This window comes from Eurosta solidaginis, chromosome 1, assembly GCF_040869045.1.
Source record: "Eurosta solidaginis isolate ZX-2024a chromosome 1, ASM4086904v1, whole genome shotgun sequence".
Taxonomy (NCBI): domain Eukaryota; kingdom Metazoa; phylum Arthropoda; class Insecta; order Diptera; family Tephritidae; genus Eurosta; species Eurosta solidaginis.
The window spans coordinates 386178220-386195563 of record NC_090319.1 but is presented as its reverse complement, the minus strand read 5'-3'; the positions used below and the strand labels follow the sequence as shown (position 1 = coordinate 386195563).

The window sequence follows — 17344 nt, the reverse complement described above, 5'->3', positions numbered from 1 at the left end:
TTTATAAATTTGAAAAATAAAAAAAATTAATGCATTATAAACTGAAACTATACAAACCAATCTCAGAAAAGTTTTCGAAATATTGCAAAATTCAAGAAGTTTTTAGAATTTTTTTAGTACGTAGTTTTGCAGCCCAATCAATTATGTATATTCTAGCAAAGTTTAAGTTAAAAGGCATTAATATTCTTACGAGGTGATCAAGTTTTATTTTTTATATGGGACATTTGATAAAATTGTGTCAATATATCGACTGCTAAGTGGAAATCGCCCTATCTCGGCAGTCGTAATTTTTTAAAAACCCGTACTCAAACATTCCGACATAAGATAGGGCGTTTATGAAATATGAGATAAGTATAAGGTAGTTTCTTCAAAAAGAAAAAGGATGAGATAAAGACAGAGAAATGAAGATTAGAGGTTAAGGGAGAGAGAAATGAATGTGAGAGATGTGAAGTGCAGAATGAAAGTGATAAAGCGGTGGAGAATGAGACGACCAAAAAAGATGAAACAGAGAGAGAGACAGGGAAGATTTTCCTTTCCTCCTGCGCGTTTCGATACTTTTGCAACTACTTCAAGGACTAAAGTTTTTATTTAAAAAAGCAATTGAATTAAGCTTTAATGTCATTCTGGGCATATATGTATGGGAACCATTTTAGGATAAGTTAACAACTATTTCTAGCAGATTTCATATTTAAATCTCGGTCATTTCGGAATTTCTTTCGTGAGTGTTTCGGGCTTTTGATTTTGGAAGTAATCCTCCAAACGGCATCGAAGGCAGACCCGATATTTTCCAAAAGTGATACAGAAATATGTAGTTCCTATGTTAGGATAGGTTAGGTTGGATGGCAGCTGCTCAATTAAGGAACAGCTCACTTGGACACTTTTATATTAGTTCATTGTGTTACCACATATGTATTTACTCTAACGATGAAACTGGTTTCAAGGTATTTAATGAATCGGTGCGTGGCAACGATAAAGCTACGAATAAGCCATCATCGATTTTGAAAATTTCCTTTGGACATTCGAATACGTCTCAATCCATATATTTACTTCTCGTCCTCGCAAAGGGTGGACATCTGAGCATAAAGTTACCGGAGGACTCCACCTCGTCGTCCTTCATACAGCTAATACATCTGATGCTGGCCATTATGTTAATTGCTAAGATAACTCGAGAGCCACCTCTTCAGATACAGTGAGGAAGTGGCAGACGTGGTCGCAAAGTCTCCACTGACAGACACTTTCAATTCGCACGTACCTGCCCGGACAAGAAGATCAGCCTGACAGTTGCCAGGGATATCCTTATATCCTGGCACCCAACTTTGTATCAAAAAGTAGTTAAACGCCACACCAAGTGAGATCAGTCAATCGCTCACAGCGCTCGACCTCGCTGTGGCAGAATATCTGAGTAGATATTAAATGTCCTTACAGTTACGGCGCGGATAGTATCCCATCTACCACATGGTTTGTAGCAGCGATCTGCGCCTGAAAGACGCAACGCTGTATTTCCTAAGTTGTCTAAAAATGTTTTGGAAAGTGATTCCCGCATGTTCCCAAAAATATATTATCAGCACCCGAAATTAAACTTGACGCCACCCGAAAAAGATACCACCATTATTGATTGGCGCTTAAACGCCTAAGCAGCTTTGACCATTTCGTAACAAGTCATGCCAGCTATACCTGTTTCGCGATAACTGACGCCAGCTGGGAGCACCAAGGAAGGTCAAATCTTCCTCCTTTTTGGCCGGAGGGTCTTTGTCCATTTGCATAACATTGACCTTTGGGTTTTTATTCGCAGCACTAACGTCGTTTCTGCGTAAAGCTCATACAGCTCCTTTGACACTCACCGTCAGCTTCATGGACAGGGCCCAAAATCTTTCGGAGAACTTTTTTCTTGAACACTTCAAGAGCCATCTTATCTTATCTCGACACCGTACATGATTCCGAGCCATACATCAGGAGTAGTATGATGAGCGAATTATAGAGCATAATTTTTGTTCATCGATTTAGGATTTTAATCATGTAATTTCTAAGCTGATATTGTTTTTGCTGTTCTTGCTGGTTCCCAAATAGACGAAATCCTTCACAGTCTCTAATTTATATCCGTCAACAGTGACGTGGCTGCCAAGGGGCATATGCGCCGATTCTTTCCTGGATGACAGCAAGTCCTTCGTCTTGTCCTCATTTACCGCAAGACCCACTTTTTTTGCTTCTTTATCTCATCCAGAGAAGGTAGAACTCACAGAGCGCTTGTGCACCAGTAGTCCCGCAAAGATCCCGAACAAATTAAAAAAAAATTTGAACAAATATTTTATTCAAAATGTGGTCTAAAGTATTCAATAAAGCCTCTCACGTTTGGACCATGTTCCAGGTTTTAATTCTGTTGCTCAAGGCGTAGACATCAAATTTCAGAGAAGAAAATAAAACTCATGATAACATCCGGTTGAAGTAAACGTTAGGCAACTCTGCATTCTCGCCTTTTGGAACTTTCCTTAGTAATATTTAAGACTAGTCTATTCAGTTATTGTATTATCTATATTCCAATCGAAAAAACTGCAAAAGAATGCATACAACTCGGCACATATTTCAAGGGGATAGTTCGCAGGGATTTAAATGGTGAGGCTGAACTGGAGATCAATTTCTAGTTCATATAGAAAGCATTTGATTTAGCGGAAGTATGGATAGTCTGGTGCACAGTTCATCTGTGTAATGTAATCCATCGTCAAAGGTCATATTTTGTTAAAACTTGCTTCTGGGTATAACATACTCAAATTACTCAAAATGTATAAATTCTTTAACTTGTTTATCGACATATTTTAGCATGGATTTGTAGTTTTGTTCTTCATAAGTTGCTCATAGTAATACAAACAAACAATATTACCGTGTGTCCACACCAAACATGTAAAGACCACATTATTGCAAATAAAAATACCTTTGTGGCTAGTGTTAAACCTCAAACCATGCCTATCAAAATAACATACATATTTGAATTGAAGTTGTGTCTCATTTATGTTGGCTGTGGTTTAAAAGCTTATAAATAAAAACATACAAAAAGTTAAGAAAATATGAATATGTTTGTATGAACGAATCAGCGTCTAACCAAAAGCTATTATGAGATCAATGAACTATTAATTTGGGTGAATATACCTGTTTGCGTATACATATCTACATATGTTAATTGGTTTCTAAATTAGTATTAAAAAAAAAAGACAACTATTTAAATATGCGCGGTTGAAAGCTTCGCACATTTACAAGTAATCCCCATTGAGAATGCATTTCGAATAGCGGTCACTTAATTTGCATACTAAAGAGTGATCACATCTTTTTTCTTTATTAAAACTAAATTAATTATATGTGGGAATGAGAACAGGTATTAAGAATAGTCTGCAGGATAGTCTGGTAAATACAAACAATAGAGAAATGTTGGCAACGTCCAACGAGCCGACGGCAAGTAGCGTCCATCACGAAAGTGCAGTTGAAGTTGAAATGTAACAAGTAAGGAAGGTTAAGTTCGGGTGTAACCGAACATTACATACTCAGTTGAGAGCTATGGTGGCAACATAAGGGAAAATAACCATGTAGGAAAATGAACCGAGGATAACCCTGGAATGTGTTTGTATGATATGTGTATCAAGTGAAAGGTATTAAAGAGTATTTTAAGAGGGAGGGGGCCATAGTTCTATAGGTGGACGCCATTTAGGGATATCGCCATAAAGGTGGATCAGGTTTGACTCTAGAATTTGTTTGTACGATATGGGTATCAAATGAAAGGGGTTAATGAGCATTTTAAAAGGGAGTCGGCCTTAGTTCTATACGTGAACGCCTATTCGAGATATCGCCATAAAGGTGGACCAGGGGTGACTCTAAAATGCGTTTGTACAATATGGGTATAAAACGAAAGGTCTTAATGAGTATTTCAAAAGGCCGTGGGGCTTAGTTCTATAGGTGGACGCCTTTTCGAGATAACGCCATAAAGGTGGACCAGGGGTGACTCTAGAATGTGTTGTACGAAATTAAAGGTATTAATGAGAGTTTTAAAAGGGAGTGGTGGTAGTTGTATATGCGAAGGCGTTTTCCAGATATCGACCAAAATGTGGACCAGGGTGACCCAGAACATCATCTGTTGGATACCGCTAATTTATTTATATATGTAATACCTGCCAAGATTTCAAGGGTTTTTTATTTCGCCCTGCAGAACTTTTTCATTTTCTTCTACTTAATATGGTAGGTGTCACAACCATTTTACAAAGTTTTTTCTAAAGTTATATTTTGCGTCAATAGACCAATACAGTTACCATGTTTCATACCTTTTTTCGTATTTGGTATAGAATTATGGCATTTTTTTCGTTTTTCGTAATTTTCGATATCGAAAAAGTGGGCGTGGTCATAGTCCGATTTCGGCCATTTTTTATACCAATACAAAGTGAGTTCAGATAAGTACGTGAACTGAGCTTAGTAAAGATATATCGATTTTTGCTCAAGTTATCTGGTAACGGCCGAGCGGAAGGACAGACGGTCGACTGTGTATAAAAACTGGGCGTGGCATCAACCGATTTCGGACTTTTTCACAGATTTAAGTTATCGTCCCAGAATCTAAGCCCCTACCAAATTTCACAAGGATTGGTAAATTTTTGTTCTATTTATGGTATTAAAAGTATCCTAGACAAATTAAATGAAAAAGGGCGGAGCCACGCCCATTTTGAAATTTTCTTTCATTTTTTTCGGTTTTTCGAAATTTTCGATATCGAAAAAGTGGGCGTGGTTATAGTCCGATATTGTTCATTTTAAATAGTGATCTGAGATGAGTGCGCAGGAACCTGCATACCAAATTTCATCAAGATACCTCAATATTTACTCAAGTTATCGTGTTAACGGGCGGACGGACGGACGGACATGGCTCAATCAAATTTTTTTTCGATCCTGATGATTTTGATATATAGAAGTCTATACCTATCTCGATTCCTTTATACCTGTACAACCAACCGTTATCCAATCAAACTTAATATACGCTGTGAGCTCTGCTCAACTGAGTATAAAAATGAAAAGGTCGTAAAAATGTATCAGTTGTTGTGCGCGTTTACTCTGAGTATAATTACATTAAAATAACTTTTGTAATTCTATTTTAAATATCAATATACTTTACTTAAATTCTAAGTTAAAATATTTAATAAACATTGTTGAATTATTAAACAATGAACTAAACTGTTTAATTATCCCACATATATAATATTAACATAAATTCAGCACTTCGTTTGTTCGACTATTTAATAATGAATTACAAATGAATCAGTCATTTTTCAACGGCTAGTCGATATTTTGTTAATTTTTAATTGATTTAAGAAAAAAATAAAATTGTTCAGAAATTCTGCCGTATAAAAAGCTGAATGTGGAAAAATTCCGAAATTAGTTCAAAGATAAAGTTTTTTTTTACATATTTACATATGGTAAGGTCGGTATTATCTTAGGTTGTGCCGAAGACTTCGTGCCATTCGTGAATGGAACTGAACAATAATCTGATGAAATTTCGAAAATTCATAAAGTCAATTGTATGCGATATTTGTATGTATATGTATATAGGACCGATCTTAAATATCAAATAAAAATATATATATCAACAATATATATGTGAACTATCGCTTATATGGGATATGTGTTATATTGTAACGAATTTTGGGAAATTCTGATAATTATGCAGCTTCTGCTAACATTCGAATCGCTGAACTGTCGAATAAATAACTCTAATATTCAGCATTGCAAAATGGTGTTTATTTGGACTACTGTATGAGTAGTACTTCACAATTATACTTCACTACTAGCATGTTTTAATCAAACTGATTACTGATTCCTTAGTTTGCGCTGATTTTATACACTCGGTTACCTCGTTCGCATATTTCTCCTAAGGTATTTAGGACGTTTAACTAACATGCCTTCTAGAACAGTTATATCTCATGCCTGGTTATTCAGCCATACAAATGCATATATGTAGTTTATATCCCTCCTCCAGCCATATGCGTGTGTATGTGTGAGTAACAGCTTCTGCTCTTATCTGCCGACTACATACGTGTATGTGAAACAATCTCTTAGCTTCGAGCTGCTGGTTATATGTATAGAATATTCTTCGTTACCTTTGGCATAAGTGTGGCTGCTTGCTGTTTTTGTTGTTGTGATTATTTACTAACAACATAGTGATGCTAATATTCGCCACCATATATATGACCGATCTTAAAAATTATTTCAGACAACAATGCATGTCTTATGTGTGAGCTTCTAGCTTATAAAATAAGAGAGATATGACGAAGACTTTCTTATTAGAAAAATCGGTGCCATAGGCTATATGCTCTAGAGGTGCGATTCGATGGGTTCCGATAAATGGTCAATCTCAAATGGAACCATATGGAAAGTGTCTGCCAATGAGGCTAGTGGCTTCTTATATCGTGACGAAGACCATATATGAAAATCAGTCTTTATAAAATGACGAAAGGAAGGTCTATTTTTCTGGAAAATTTTTACACGATATCTGTTAAAGCCACTATGACTCATGTTTTATAATAGACCAACGATCCTGCTTCAGTTGGAAGTATGCACTGACGAAATTTCAACTTTTATAAAATGACGAAGGTCTGGCAGTCACGGGGTCTTGCTCTATTAATGGAGTGAGGACAATCGGCTTCGCCTTTTTCCGAAATGTTAACATATCCAGCTCAAAATATAATAAACATTTCAAGATCCATAAAGCTACATGGCTGTCACCCGATCGAAAAACACGACACAAAGCATACGAAAAATTTAAAATGATGATCAAAATTCGCCGAAAGTCAAAATTTTCAAATCTGGGTCAAATTTCTGTCAGAACGAAAGGGGCGACCTGGCAACAAATGTTCAGAGTGCTTAGATTCTAGAGAAAAGTCTTCAATGTTCTCTTAAACGGTGGCTGCAATGAAGTACCCAGCGAAAATGATAATGCTCCACCCACTTTTAACAATAATTTTGTATTGGAGCAAAGCACGTTTGGTATGGGACAAATGGTACGCATGGTTTTTCACCCCCAGTGCATTCCCCCCGTGGCTCCAGCACTAGCTATGACCATGCCCATTATCAAACCTCTTCGTTGGATATTTCTCAAAACATTTAGTTTACAATGAGGGCGATATTAAGAAAGGTATCCCCCAAAGTCTGCAATGTGTGCCATGTTGCGAAAAAGTGTACCCTAAAGTCTGCAATAGCTGACACGATGCCCTTACTGTAAGGACATGATGCCTCTACCAATGACATGCCCATGTTAGAAGGGCATAGAATGTGTATAGGCGGGGGTTTCCCCTACTACAATGGGTATACAAATTTTCATTCCCAGTGGCCGAGCTGCAGAGCTAACGCGTGACGAACAATGGAAAATTTCTCAGGTTTCCTCTCCCCCTCCACTTTCTTCTACCACTCTCAGTCATCATCTTCCACTCCTCTTCTCTTTCCTTTTTCTCTCTTCATCACCACTCTGTTTCTTCCACCCTCCGCTCCTAAACCACATACATATATGTAGCTCTTTGCCAATTCCAAGTATTCTACCATGAATAGTTCCGGAGATATGAGTAGAAAAATGCGATTTGAATAGTTTTCCTTTTCCCTTAACCCGGAAAAAAAATAAAAGCCAATCAATAAAATCAAACACGCTGCGTTCATATACCCATGTATCGAAAAAAATTACTACGAGTATCCTAAAAAGGTATCCAATAGGTATTTTGAATTTGGTATAATGGGTCAACACATTTTGGATGGAACTGCATGCATCTAAAATTTATTCGAAATCTATGGAAATATATAAAATTTATTCGAAATCTATGAGTATTCACTCACGCTACAAATCTCCAAAGCGCGATCGGTATTGATGATTTCGTCCGACGCCCATCTCTACTTTGAATCAATGCATTGTCAGATTATGTAAACACAGCATTGGCAGGTCACTTGACACGCCAACAAACAGAAACTTTCAAATTAATACTTAAATACTAAATATATATATACTTATGTATGTGTATGCGGCCACCGTGGTGTGATGGTAGCGTGCTCCGCCTATCACACCGCATGGCCTGGGTTCGCACCCTGGGCAAAGCAACATCAAAATTTTAGAAATAAAGTTTTTCAATTAGAAGAAAATTTTTCTAAGCGGGGTCGCCCCTCGGCAGTGTTTGGCAAGCGCTCCGGGTGTATTTCTGCCATGAAAATCTCTCAGTCTGTCTTGCAGATGCCGTTCGGAGTCGGCATAAAACATGTAGGTCCCGTCCGGCCAATTTGTAGGGAAAATCAAGAGGAGCACGACGCAAATTGGAAGAGAAGCTATGCCTTAGATCTCTTCGGAGGTTATCGCGCCTTACATTTATTTTTTTTTTTTATGTGTATGAAAATAAATATCCATCGACTTGTACGTATTTGCTTTTGAAAAAAAAATACGATGTGCTAAATGCGAAATAATAATGGAACGCTTTCAACATTTGTTTCCATTCACTTAATCATAAGCAGTCGATATTTTTTTAATTTTATTGTTTTACTTTCGTTTCGGTGCTAATTCAAAGTGCCAAGCGGAACTTTACAAAGTAAAACATTGTTCCAATGTTTAAAAGCTTATGAATGTCTTTCTTCAGAGAAAAGTTTTAAATCGAATTGAAATGTCGCACATTTTAGGACAGAATGCCAATAGTAAATAAAACAAGTAAGGACGGGACTGTCTGCGGCTGTGCCGAAGACTTCATTTCTTTCATGAATGGGGCTGAACAATAATCGTATCCCATTCGCAATATCCAAATAATCGGCTGTATAAGATAAGAAATATGTAGTGAACAAATCTACATACCTAAGCGATTTTTATGATAAATATAAAATAAATAAAATAATTTTAAAAAATATTTAAGTTAAACGGTTTTATTGAAAACAATACTCACAGTAAGTAATAATAAAACTAAAAGCTAGAAAATAATTAGGTAGGTACTAGGTACTAGTCATCATACTCCTCATCAATCTAGGCCGTGAAATTTCTAAAAATGTGAGGCGTAGCATAACCTGATTAAGGTTCAGTTGGTCTAACTTATGACTATCAATAGAAATTTGCCTAGGACCTACCTAATTATTTTATAGCTTTTAGTTTTATTATTACTTAATGTGAGTATTGTTTTCAATAAAACCGTTTAACTTAAAAAATTTTTTTATTATTTTATTTTCAAGTTTTTAGTCTTTATTTAATTGCCTATTATTTCTCATTCTACTTAGTTCATTTAGTGACTCTTTCCTGATAATTTGTTACAATCTAAGGCCTCAATATATAATCCTTCCAAAGACTTTACTCGACTCTGCGCCACGTAGGCTTGTCACTCCTCGAACTCCAAAATATTTTGATGTCACTTCTACCGGACTATATGTAATATTTGTTCCAAATATGAGCCAAATCGGACATCTTAGGTCGCTTTCTATTCATGTATGTATTACGTGTTCCAAATATGAGCCAAATCGAACCACAAATACGATTTTTTTTAATATGTCGATGCTTGCGCCACCTAGCGGCGATTTTTTTTACAGTTCTCTTTTTATTCTTGTATGTATTACGTGTTCCAAATATGAGCCCAATCGGACCACAAATACGATTTTTTTAATATCTCGATGCTTGCGCCACTTAGCGGCGATTTTTTTCACAGCTCTCTTTCTATTCTTGTATGTATTATGTGTTCCAAATATGAACCAAATAGGACCACAAATACGAGTTTTTGAAATATTTCGTTCCCTGCGCCACCTATCGGAGTTTTTTTCTTATTATTGCATTGTCATCGGGTTCTGAACTATATTCTAAGTTTCAAGTTTGTAGCTTATCGGGAAGTTACTTAAATTTCAATTAAAAAATTCATGCCAGCCAGCCTGTCAAGTCAAGCCGTTTAAAAGTAGGTAGGTACTTTGTGTGAGGATACAAAATTTCAGGTTTTTTGTGGTCTGCATGTAAAAACTATGACAATGCAGCACTTATTTCAAAAATATACGACGCAAGCGTAAATATTTGATGAAATGTGAAGCCCCTAGCTGTAAACGTGGGGCAGTAATTACGAAAAGCTTCTTATCTGTGTATCGGTTGTGGGGGATATATGCTATATATACTACAGATCTCATCCATTTTTTCAGACAACAATATGTGCAATATACGAAAGCATATAGTGAAGTTTGAAGCTTCAATCTGATAAATTGAGGAAGATATGACAAAAATCCTCTTTTTCTGAAAAATCGGTTGTATGGAGGATATATGCTATAGTGGTCAGGCACGACCGGTTCCGACAAATGTCTAATCGGACACCTAAATATACCCTCTCACCAAATGTTATCAAGATATCTTAAAAATTGAGGGACTAGTTTGCATACAAACGGGCAGACGCACATGGCTAAATCAACTCAGCTCTTCATCCTGACATTTCCGGATACTTATTGTTGGGTCTATCTCTTTTCCTTTAAGGACTTACAATTTTGAGATTCGTAACAAAATAATATACAAAATATACCATTTTTTCATGAAAGCTATATAAATAGGTTTGAAAATATGTTCAACAAAATAAAGTGCACCAAATGTCATGGAACTTTCTTCCGAATGGGAATTTAAGCCATAGCCCATAGCTTTGTTGGTACATTCATTTGTAAGGAGCTATTTTTTCTCAGTGATCCGATCTGAACCGCTTCGGCAAATGATAAAAAAATACATCCGCATGAAATTTCAGTTAGATATCTCCAAAAGGCAGAGCTTTCTCCCTCCATTCTTACTTACTTACATACGCTAATAGTCTATTGCATATGCCATTCAAAAGGTAAAACTGATCCCGATTCGGTAGTATATCGATTGTAGAGATCAATAGTAATCTGAAGATTGAGGAATGCTCAGAATAAATAAGAGTTTAAGAGGTTATATGAGTTAATATCATTTTAACTGTTTTTTAATCGTTTCCACTCTTATTCCCTTATTGACTTTATAAAATATAATCTCTGAGTGTATATTAAGGGCAATTCTCTTTCCTTTCGCGATCGAGAGGAGTTCCTTGATATTTAAAACAACTGACTGCCAGGATATTTCAATAAGGAAGTGAGGGATCTGAACAAAAGAATCTGCTGGATCGTATCAAGATCCTTGTTGAGGAGAGATTTGAACAAATCCTCCGCATATAGAATCAAAACGTACATATGAAAGGAAGCGTATTACACAGTTAAAAGTTCCTTAAACACAGCACCAACATTCAATCTACAGACGATCGGATGGACTGAATTAAAAAAAAATAAAATAAATGTAAGGCGCGATAACCTCCGAAAAGATCTAAGGCCGAGCTTCTCTTCCAATTTGCGTCGTGCTCCTCTTGATTTTCCCTACAAATTGGCCGGACGGGACCTAAATGTTTTATGCCGACTTCGAACGGCATCTGCAAGGCAGATGAGTTTTCACTGAGAGCTTTTCATGGCAGAAATACACCCGGAGTGCTTGCCAGACACTGCCGAGGGGCTCCGCTTAGAAAAATTTTCTTCTAATTGAAAAATCTTATTTCTAAAATTTTGATGTTGCTTTGCCCGGGAGTTGAACCCAGGGCATACGGTGTGATAGGCGGAGCACGCTACCATCACACCACGGTCGGTGGACTGAATTAGATTTCAAAAAAAAGTGTTAGGGTTGCGTACAAAGTTATTTGTCTAATCTACAGTAGCAAGAAGACCTTTCCTCTCTAGGTGAGTAGCGAGGAGTAATTTTCTGGAGAAGAGGACCTCACCGAGGGGGTACATATAAAATGCCATAAACGTGCAAATAAAATATCCTGATAAGAATATTGTTAGTCGATTGAGACTTGGTAAGATTGTTACTAGGAATAATTTAAACAAGACTTTTGTGAAGCGCTATGATAGAACTTTGGCAGGATTTGCTGTCCAGCCCCTTGAAAATCTTGTCAAAGCTCAGTATCCGAACAAAAACAGCACATTAGAATAGACATGGCATATTAATTAACAAAAATTCAGCCGAAGAGAAAATTGCCATGAAAGAAACAGCCTCTCGCCGTGTAAGTAACACGCGTCGGTGGAATTTTTCGCTTTATCTAAAACAAATATTCAGTTCATGCATATTTCAAAACTATGTTTCGGCGACATAGAGGAAAAAAGGATACTTTTCATTGGGCATAAGGAGACATGAACTGACCATTTAGTAAATATGGCACGCACACTCACGCACACTTTGGTTCCCGGTGGTTCTCATACCGCCATCTTCACCTTCTGCGGACTCACATAACTACCGACCTACAACAGGACAACTCGGACAATAAAATTCCCATGTTTCAATTAAACAAACACTTCGTGAGCTTAAAGGACATTCACATAAAGGAACTTCTGAACGAGTTCCTCTTTCCACAGCACAGCACGCATATCTGAGGAAAAAATTAGATCATCATGGAACTGCGAGCGTCCTTTGGATCTACTTGCATATGCTCCGTACATCTATTCAAACTATACTGAGACTCGGAGAATCTCGGTTCTGGAAGCATACTTAGCAAGGGGATAGCAGTACCCGCTTCCGGCACACAATAAGTTCCTAAATAAATGACTGTAACCAGGAACTGAAGTTTTAGGGCCATACTAATACTATCCTTCCCAGTTGGAATGATTTGTAAAGAAGAACTTTCGCAGAGTGGTAATCTTTTTGGTCACTCTATGTAGATATTTATACACAGCTTTTGATAGTGACACAGCTATAAGAACTGAAAGCAGCAATTGGTATAAGTCGAGAAACCTTCTAGTATTTGTCAAGAGGACCTGATGTTTAACGGGGTATTTCAGTTTGGTTGTCGAACAAACTTCTGATTGCACCACATTTGTACAATTTAATGTCCTTACAAACCGATTAGTTCAACCTACTTAAATTTTCTCTATTTTGCATTGCTTTCCATGCAGAAGTATCGGGACCTGTAAATAACCTGAAGGCCGGCTTATAACTGATAAGATAGCTGTTTTCATGAAACGCAAGCGTAGTGAGTACCTGTTGTTGTTGTTGTTGTTGTAGCGATAAGGTTATTCCCCGAAGGCATTGGGGAGCGTTATCGATGTGATGACCCTTTGCCGGATACAGATCCGGTACGCTCCGGTAACACAGCACCATTAAGGTGCTAGCCCTCAGGCCATCCCTCCCTCCCCACCCCGAAGTTCCATGAGGAGCTTGGGGTCGCCAGAGCCTCATCTGTTAGTGAAACGGGATTCGCCGCTCGAAGGTGAGGTTAACAATTGGGTTGGAGAATCTATATATTGCGCTACACAACCCTTTGTATCCCCCTAGTGAGTACCTGGTAACTTCTGTAGCAGGTACTGTGGCTATTTCGCTAAGTGACCACTGTAGAAGCTACCAGAGAGACTTGTAATCTCTATCTGTGCAAATTCGCAGCTCTAGTTAGAACACATTTAAGATCCCTCGGAAGCACCGATCCACCACTCAACAGGTTTAGACAAGTGGTTTGCAATCACAACGGAATCACTTTTAATTTTTAGAAACCCATGGTATGAACATCAAATATCTATTTGGACAAACTGCGTCGCAGCCATTATGTCTGCCTAACTACCACAACTGTGACTATACTTGTCTAATAGCTTCCAAAAGATTACGCCAGATAATACCTTCGGCGAGCTGATGAATGGACTCGAGTATGGCTTAGCTGGGATCATTTTTATTATTATAAAGTTTATGCAGAGGTTGACATTGTCGCATCTACAAGGGACTAATTTCTTGAATGTCCGTGTCACACCTCCATTGTTATAAGAAAAAATTGAAGATGAGATTAATGAAGCGAAATTTACTGATGTTCGTTTGTATGTGGGTAAGACACTAAAATTCTCAGCCAGCTCTTCTTCGAGCCGATACTTGGTTCATGTCATAGTTTCCGAATGCAGTGTAGATAACATATTCAAAATTCCACAAATAATGTTTTGTTTAAAAGTATAGAATAAATAATATTCACTCACCATTTTGTACGATGCAGCTTAGCAAAACGACGAGATTGATGAGAGTGCAGACAAGCGAGCGGCGTAACAAACAAAATGCTGCGCTGGAGGACAGAACCAAACTGTTGCGATCTTTTCTCAACACCGATTTTACATTCGTCGCATTTACAGTACGATTATCGTTTACTGCTGCAGCTTTACGCATTCCCTGACGTAGCGATTTTAACGCGTGCACGCACGTTATAAATGCTTGTGGCATTTTGATGGACGCGGCGACGTATTTTACGAGATGCGAAACAAAAAAAAACAACCGAAAAACGGAAAGGTGACGCAAGTGAGTGGGTCGAAGCACAAAAAATATGCGACGTTTTTGGCGCGACGCAAGTACGTAAGCAGATGAGGCGATGAGTGCGGTAAAAGCTGGTTTTATTTTTTTTTTTTCAACTTTTTTTTAATTATTTATTATTATATATTATTATTATTTTTTTTCTTAAATAAAGTTGCGGATTTCGAAAGTAAAAAAAAACCTCAAAATGTGCTATGCCGTATTTTTTAGTGCAAACCCATGCGTTGCCTGTGTAATAACTGCGCATCTGCTGATTTGATTTTCTTTTATTATTGCTACCAATTTTGCCTCTTCTTCTCCTCCGTATGTGACGGTCAGCAATAGCAATGGCGTTTATGATGATGGCGGCGATTGTGTTGGTGTTAGCAAAGCTTGAATTCATTGATTTGTTGCAATGTTTGTTGTTTGAATACTTTTTACTTTGTTATTGTAATTTTTGTTTTTGTATTGTAGTAATAGTAAATTTTTGTTTGCATTTAGTTTATGTATGGCATGTAGGCATACAAAACGCCCACAAACAAACGTCGCAATGAGGCACTCACTCACTCCCGCGCAAACACACACACACACGCGCGCGCGCCTACATTTGGAAAAGCACGACAACGCTCACCAATACGACCGAACGAATTTAAAAGATAAATTTTTTCGTTATTTTCTTTTTATACTCAGCTGAGCAGAGCTCACAGAGTATATTAATTTATTACTCACTATGTATCGAGTGTGTTGCGTATGTGTGTGTATTGTGGTGTTCACGTCGTACGTCCTGTTTTCTTTATAGCGCCTTCAAGTATGCTCCGATTGTTGGTATATGTTTTGTTGTATTTATTTTTTTGTGTTTGTGCGTGTGCGTTAATTAGGAAAATTGTGCGTATTTATTTAATTTTATATATTTAATTTTGTTATTGTTGTTTTATATTGCACCAAAATTATTGTCGTTGTTTTTATGTATAAATTGCCTTTGTATATTTTTCGCCGCAATTTTGCAGTATTTTTATTTTTACATATTTTTACTTGGAGTAGTTTACGTGGTTGTTTTTGTTGCTGGTTGCTCCACTCGTCCTAGCTAGCGCATAGTTCACTGCACGCTATGTTCAACTTTTCAAAATGGCGCATATGCAAGCAAAAATTTTATAATCCTTGAAGTAAGCTTGGCGTACATAAAATGCCAAGGATTTCTCTTTGAAAATTTTTCACTACGTTTATTAATTTTGTTGATGTTTTTAAATTAGTTAAACTTTTTTGTTACATTTGCTTCGCAAACGCATTTTTATTGTCGTCGTTTCTGGCGAAATTTTGCAAATTTTTATTTAGCTACGTTTTTCGGGTTTTTTTTTTTTTGTTAAATGCTTACGCATATAAGATATACTAATACTATATAATTGTTTATGTAACGCATAATTATTGTCGTTGTTACTGGCAACATTTTGCAGGAAAATTTTTTTGCAGCTTTATTTTTTCAATAAAATTTTTATTAAATTTTATTTTTTACTAGACATTTACGTACGTATGTTATTTATTTTATGTTTATTGCACCTATAATTATTAAATATTTGTTGTTTGTGCGCTATATTTTACATATATGTATATGGATATATTTGAATACATATATTTAAGATTTTTTTCAATTTCTCGTTGAATTTCAATCATAGAAAGTTATTTATCTTTATTTCTTCTTCTACTTAGCGCTTATCAAACGCAAATTCTCAACACAAAAACGCAAACCAAAAAAAAGTTCGTTTACACCAAACATTGAAAATCACTCCATTTTATTGCATGGCATTGATTTTTTCCACAAATTTTTTTTTCAGCAATACCTTTTGCAAGCGTAAAATTTTACTTTACATAATAAGCAGCTGCATTTGTTTGCTGCAATTCATTCATTATTAAAAGTTTAAAAAAAATTTCGAAATTTTTTTTCAACTTGCCTATCACGCTCTGCTGCACAAATAAAAGTAGAAATGGAACCACAACACTTTTTTCATTTGCTCACAAAAAAAAATCACTGCTATTGTCATCGTTACGCATACGCCGCGCCATACAATACACTCGTCAGGGAATTTGGTCTCGAACTAAATTTTGTCATTCCAGCACAGCACCGAAATTGTCATTTTGAGCCAACGCTGTCGGTGTTGGCGCTCTGCTGCTGTGCTGCTGTTAGCACAGCTTTTAAAAAACAAAAAAAAATCACATACACATGCATACATACATACAAACACTAAAGAGCTCTATTTTTCACCACCGAGTGATAGTAAAGCTACCACAATTACTAGTTGACTTTACGCTGTCCAGCGCCGCATTGGAGCTTTGCCGGTTTGGCGCTTTTTGTTTTGCCACCAGGCCAGTGTGGTGAGTTTGTTGTTGCTGTGCTCCAAACTAAAAAAGCTCCAGATATATAAGTATTTCCAGTAAAAAAAAATAAATAAATATATATACATATAAAACAATATCCAAAACATGTAAATACAGTGTGGGCTAGATATAATGAACAAACTTCTGGTAAGCTGGTACATAGTAACTAATTTTTTAACTTTATTAAATATGTATGCACATTAGGCTAGGTCGAATTTTTCCTTAATCTGGGTACCTATTCACAGCTGGGTTTTGACTGTGGTATTACTTTTCCATCTTTTAACTTTACTGCACTGCACACTGGTGGTAACTCTTATTACTACCTATAATTTCACGAAGAACTGTCATTTTTGGCATTTCGCATTTGCTGGCCCAAGTTTGTGCAAGTCAAGTAAAAGCAGAGTAAATGTTAAAAGAACTAAGCTAAATTTGTTTGGTTTTGAAATATGAATATTAAAACAATGTTGACTTTGTCATCAAACTTTGGTTACTGAAAATAACGAAACCTTCGAAAAATTCTGCATTTGAAATGAGTCCGTGAAAAATATGTGACAACTATAACTCAGAAAATGTATTGCATGTATTTACTAAAACTTATAAACTAACAATTAGCATTTGAATTTGAAATGAAAATATAGAATTTGAAATGAAAATTCCAAACATGAATTTGATTTGTAA

General features: G+C 36.6%; 1 protein-coding gene across 1 annotated transcript in view; it reads right to left on the bottom strand.

Annotated features, from left to right (window-relative positions):
- LOC137238422 (protein Skeletor, isoforms B/C) overlaps positions 1-16394 on the bottom strand; it is a 204900-nt gene extending 188506 nt beyond the window's left edge. The window contains exon 1 of the mRNA XM_067763365.1: positions 13993-16394. Coding sequence (XP_067619466.1) covers positions 13993-14230 — 238 coding nt within the window. The 5' untranslated portion in view covers positions 14231-16394. The remainder of the gene's footprint in view (positions 1-13992) is intronic.
- Between the last annotated feature and the right edge of the window lie 950 nt (positions 16395-17344).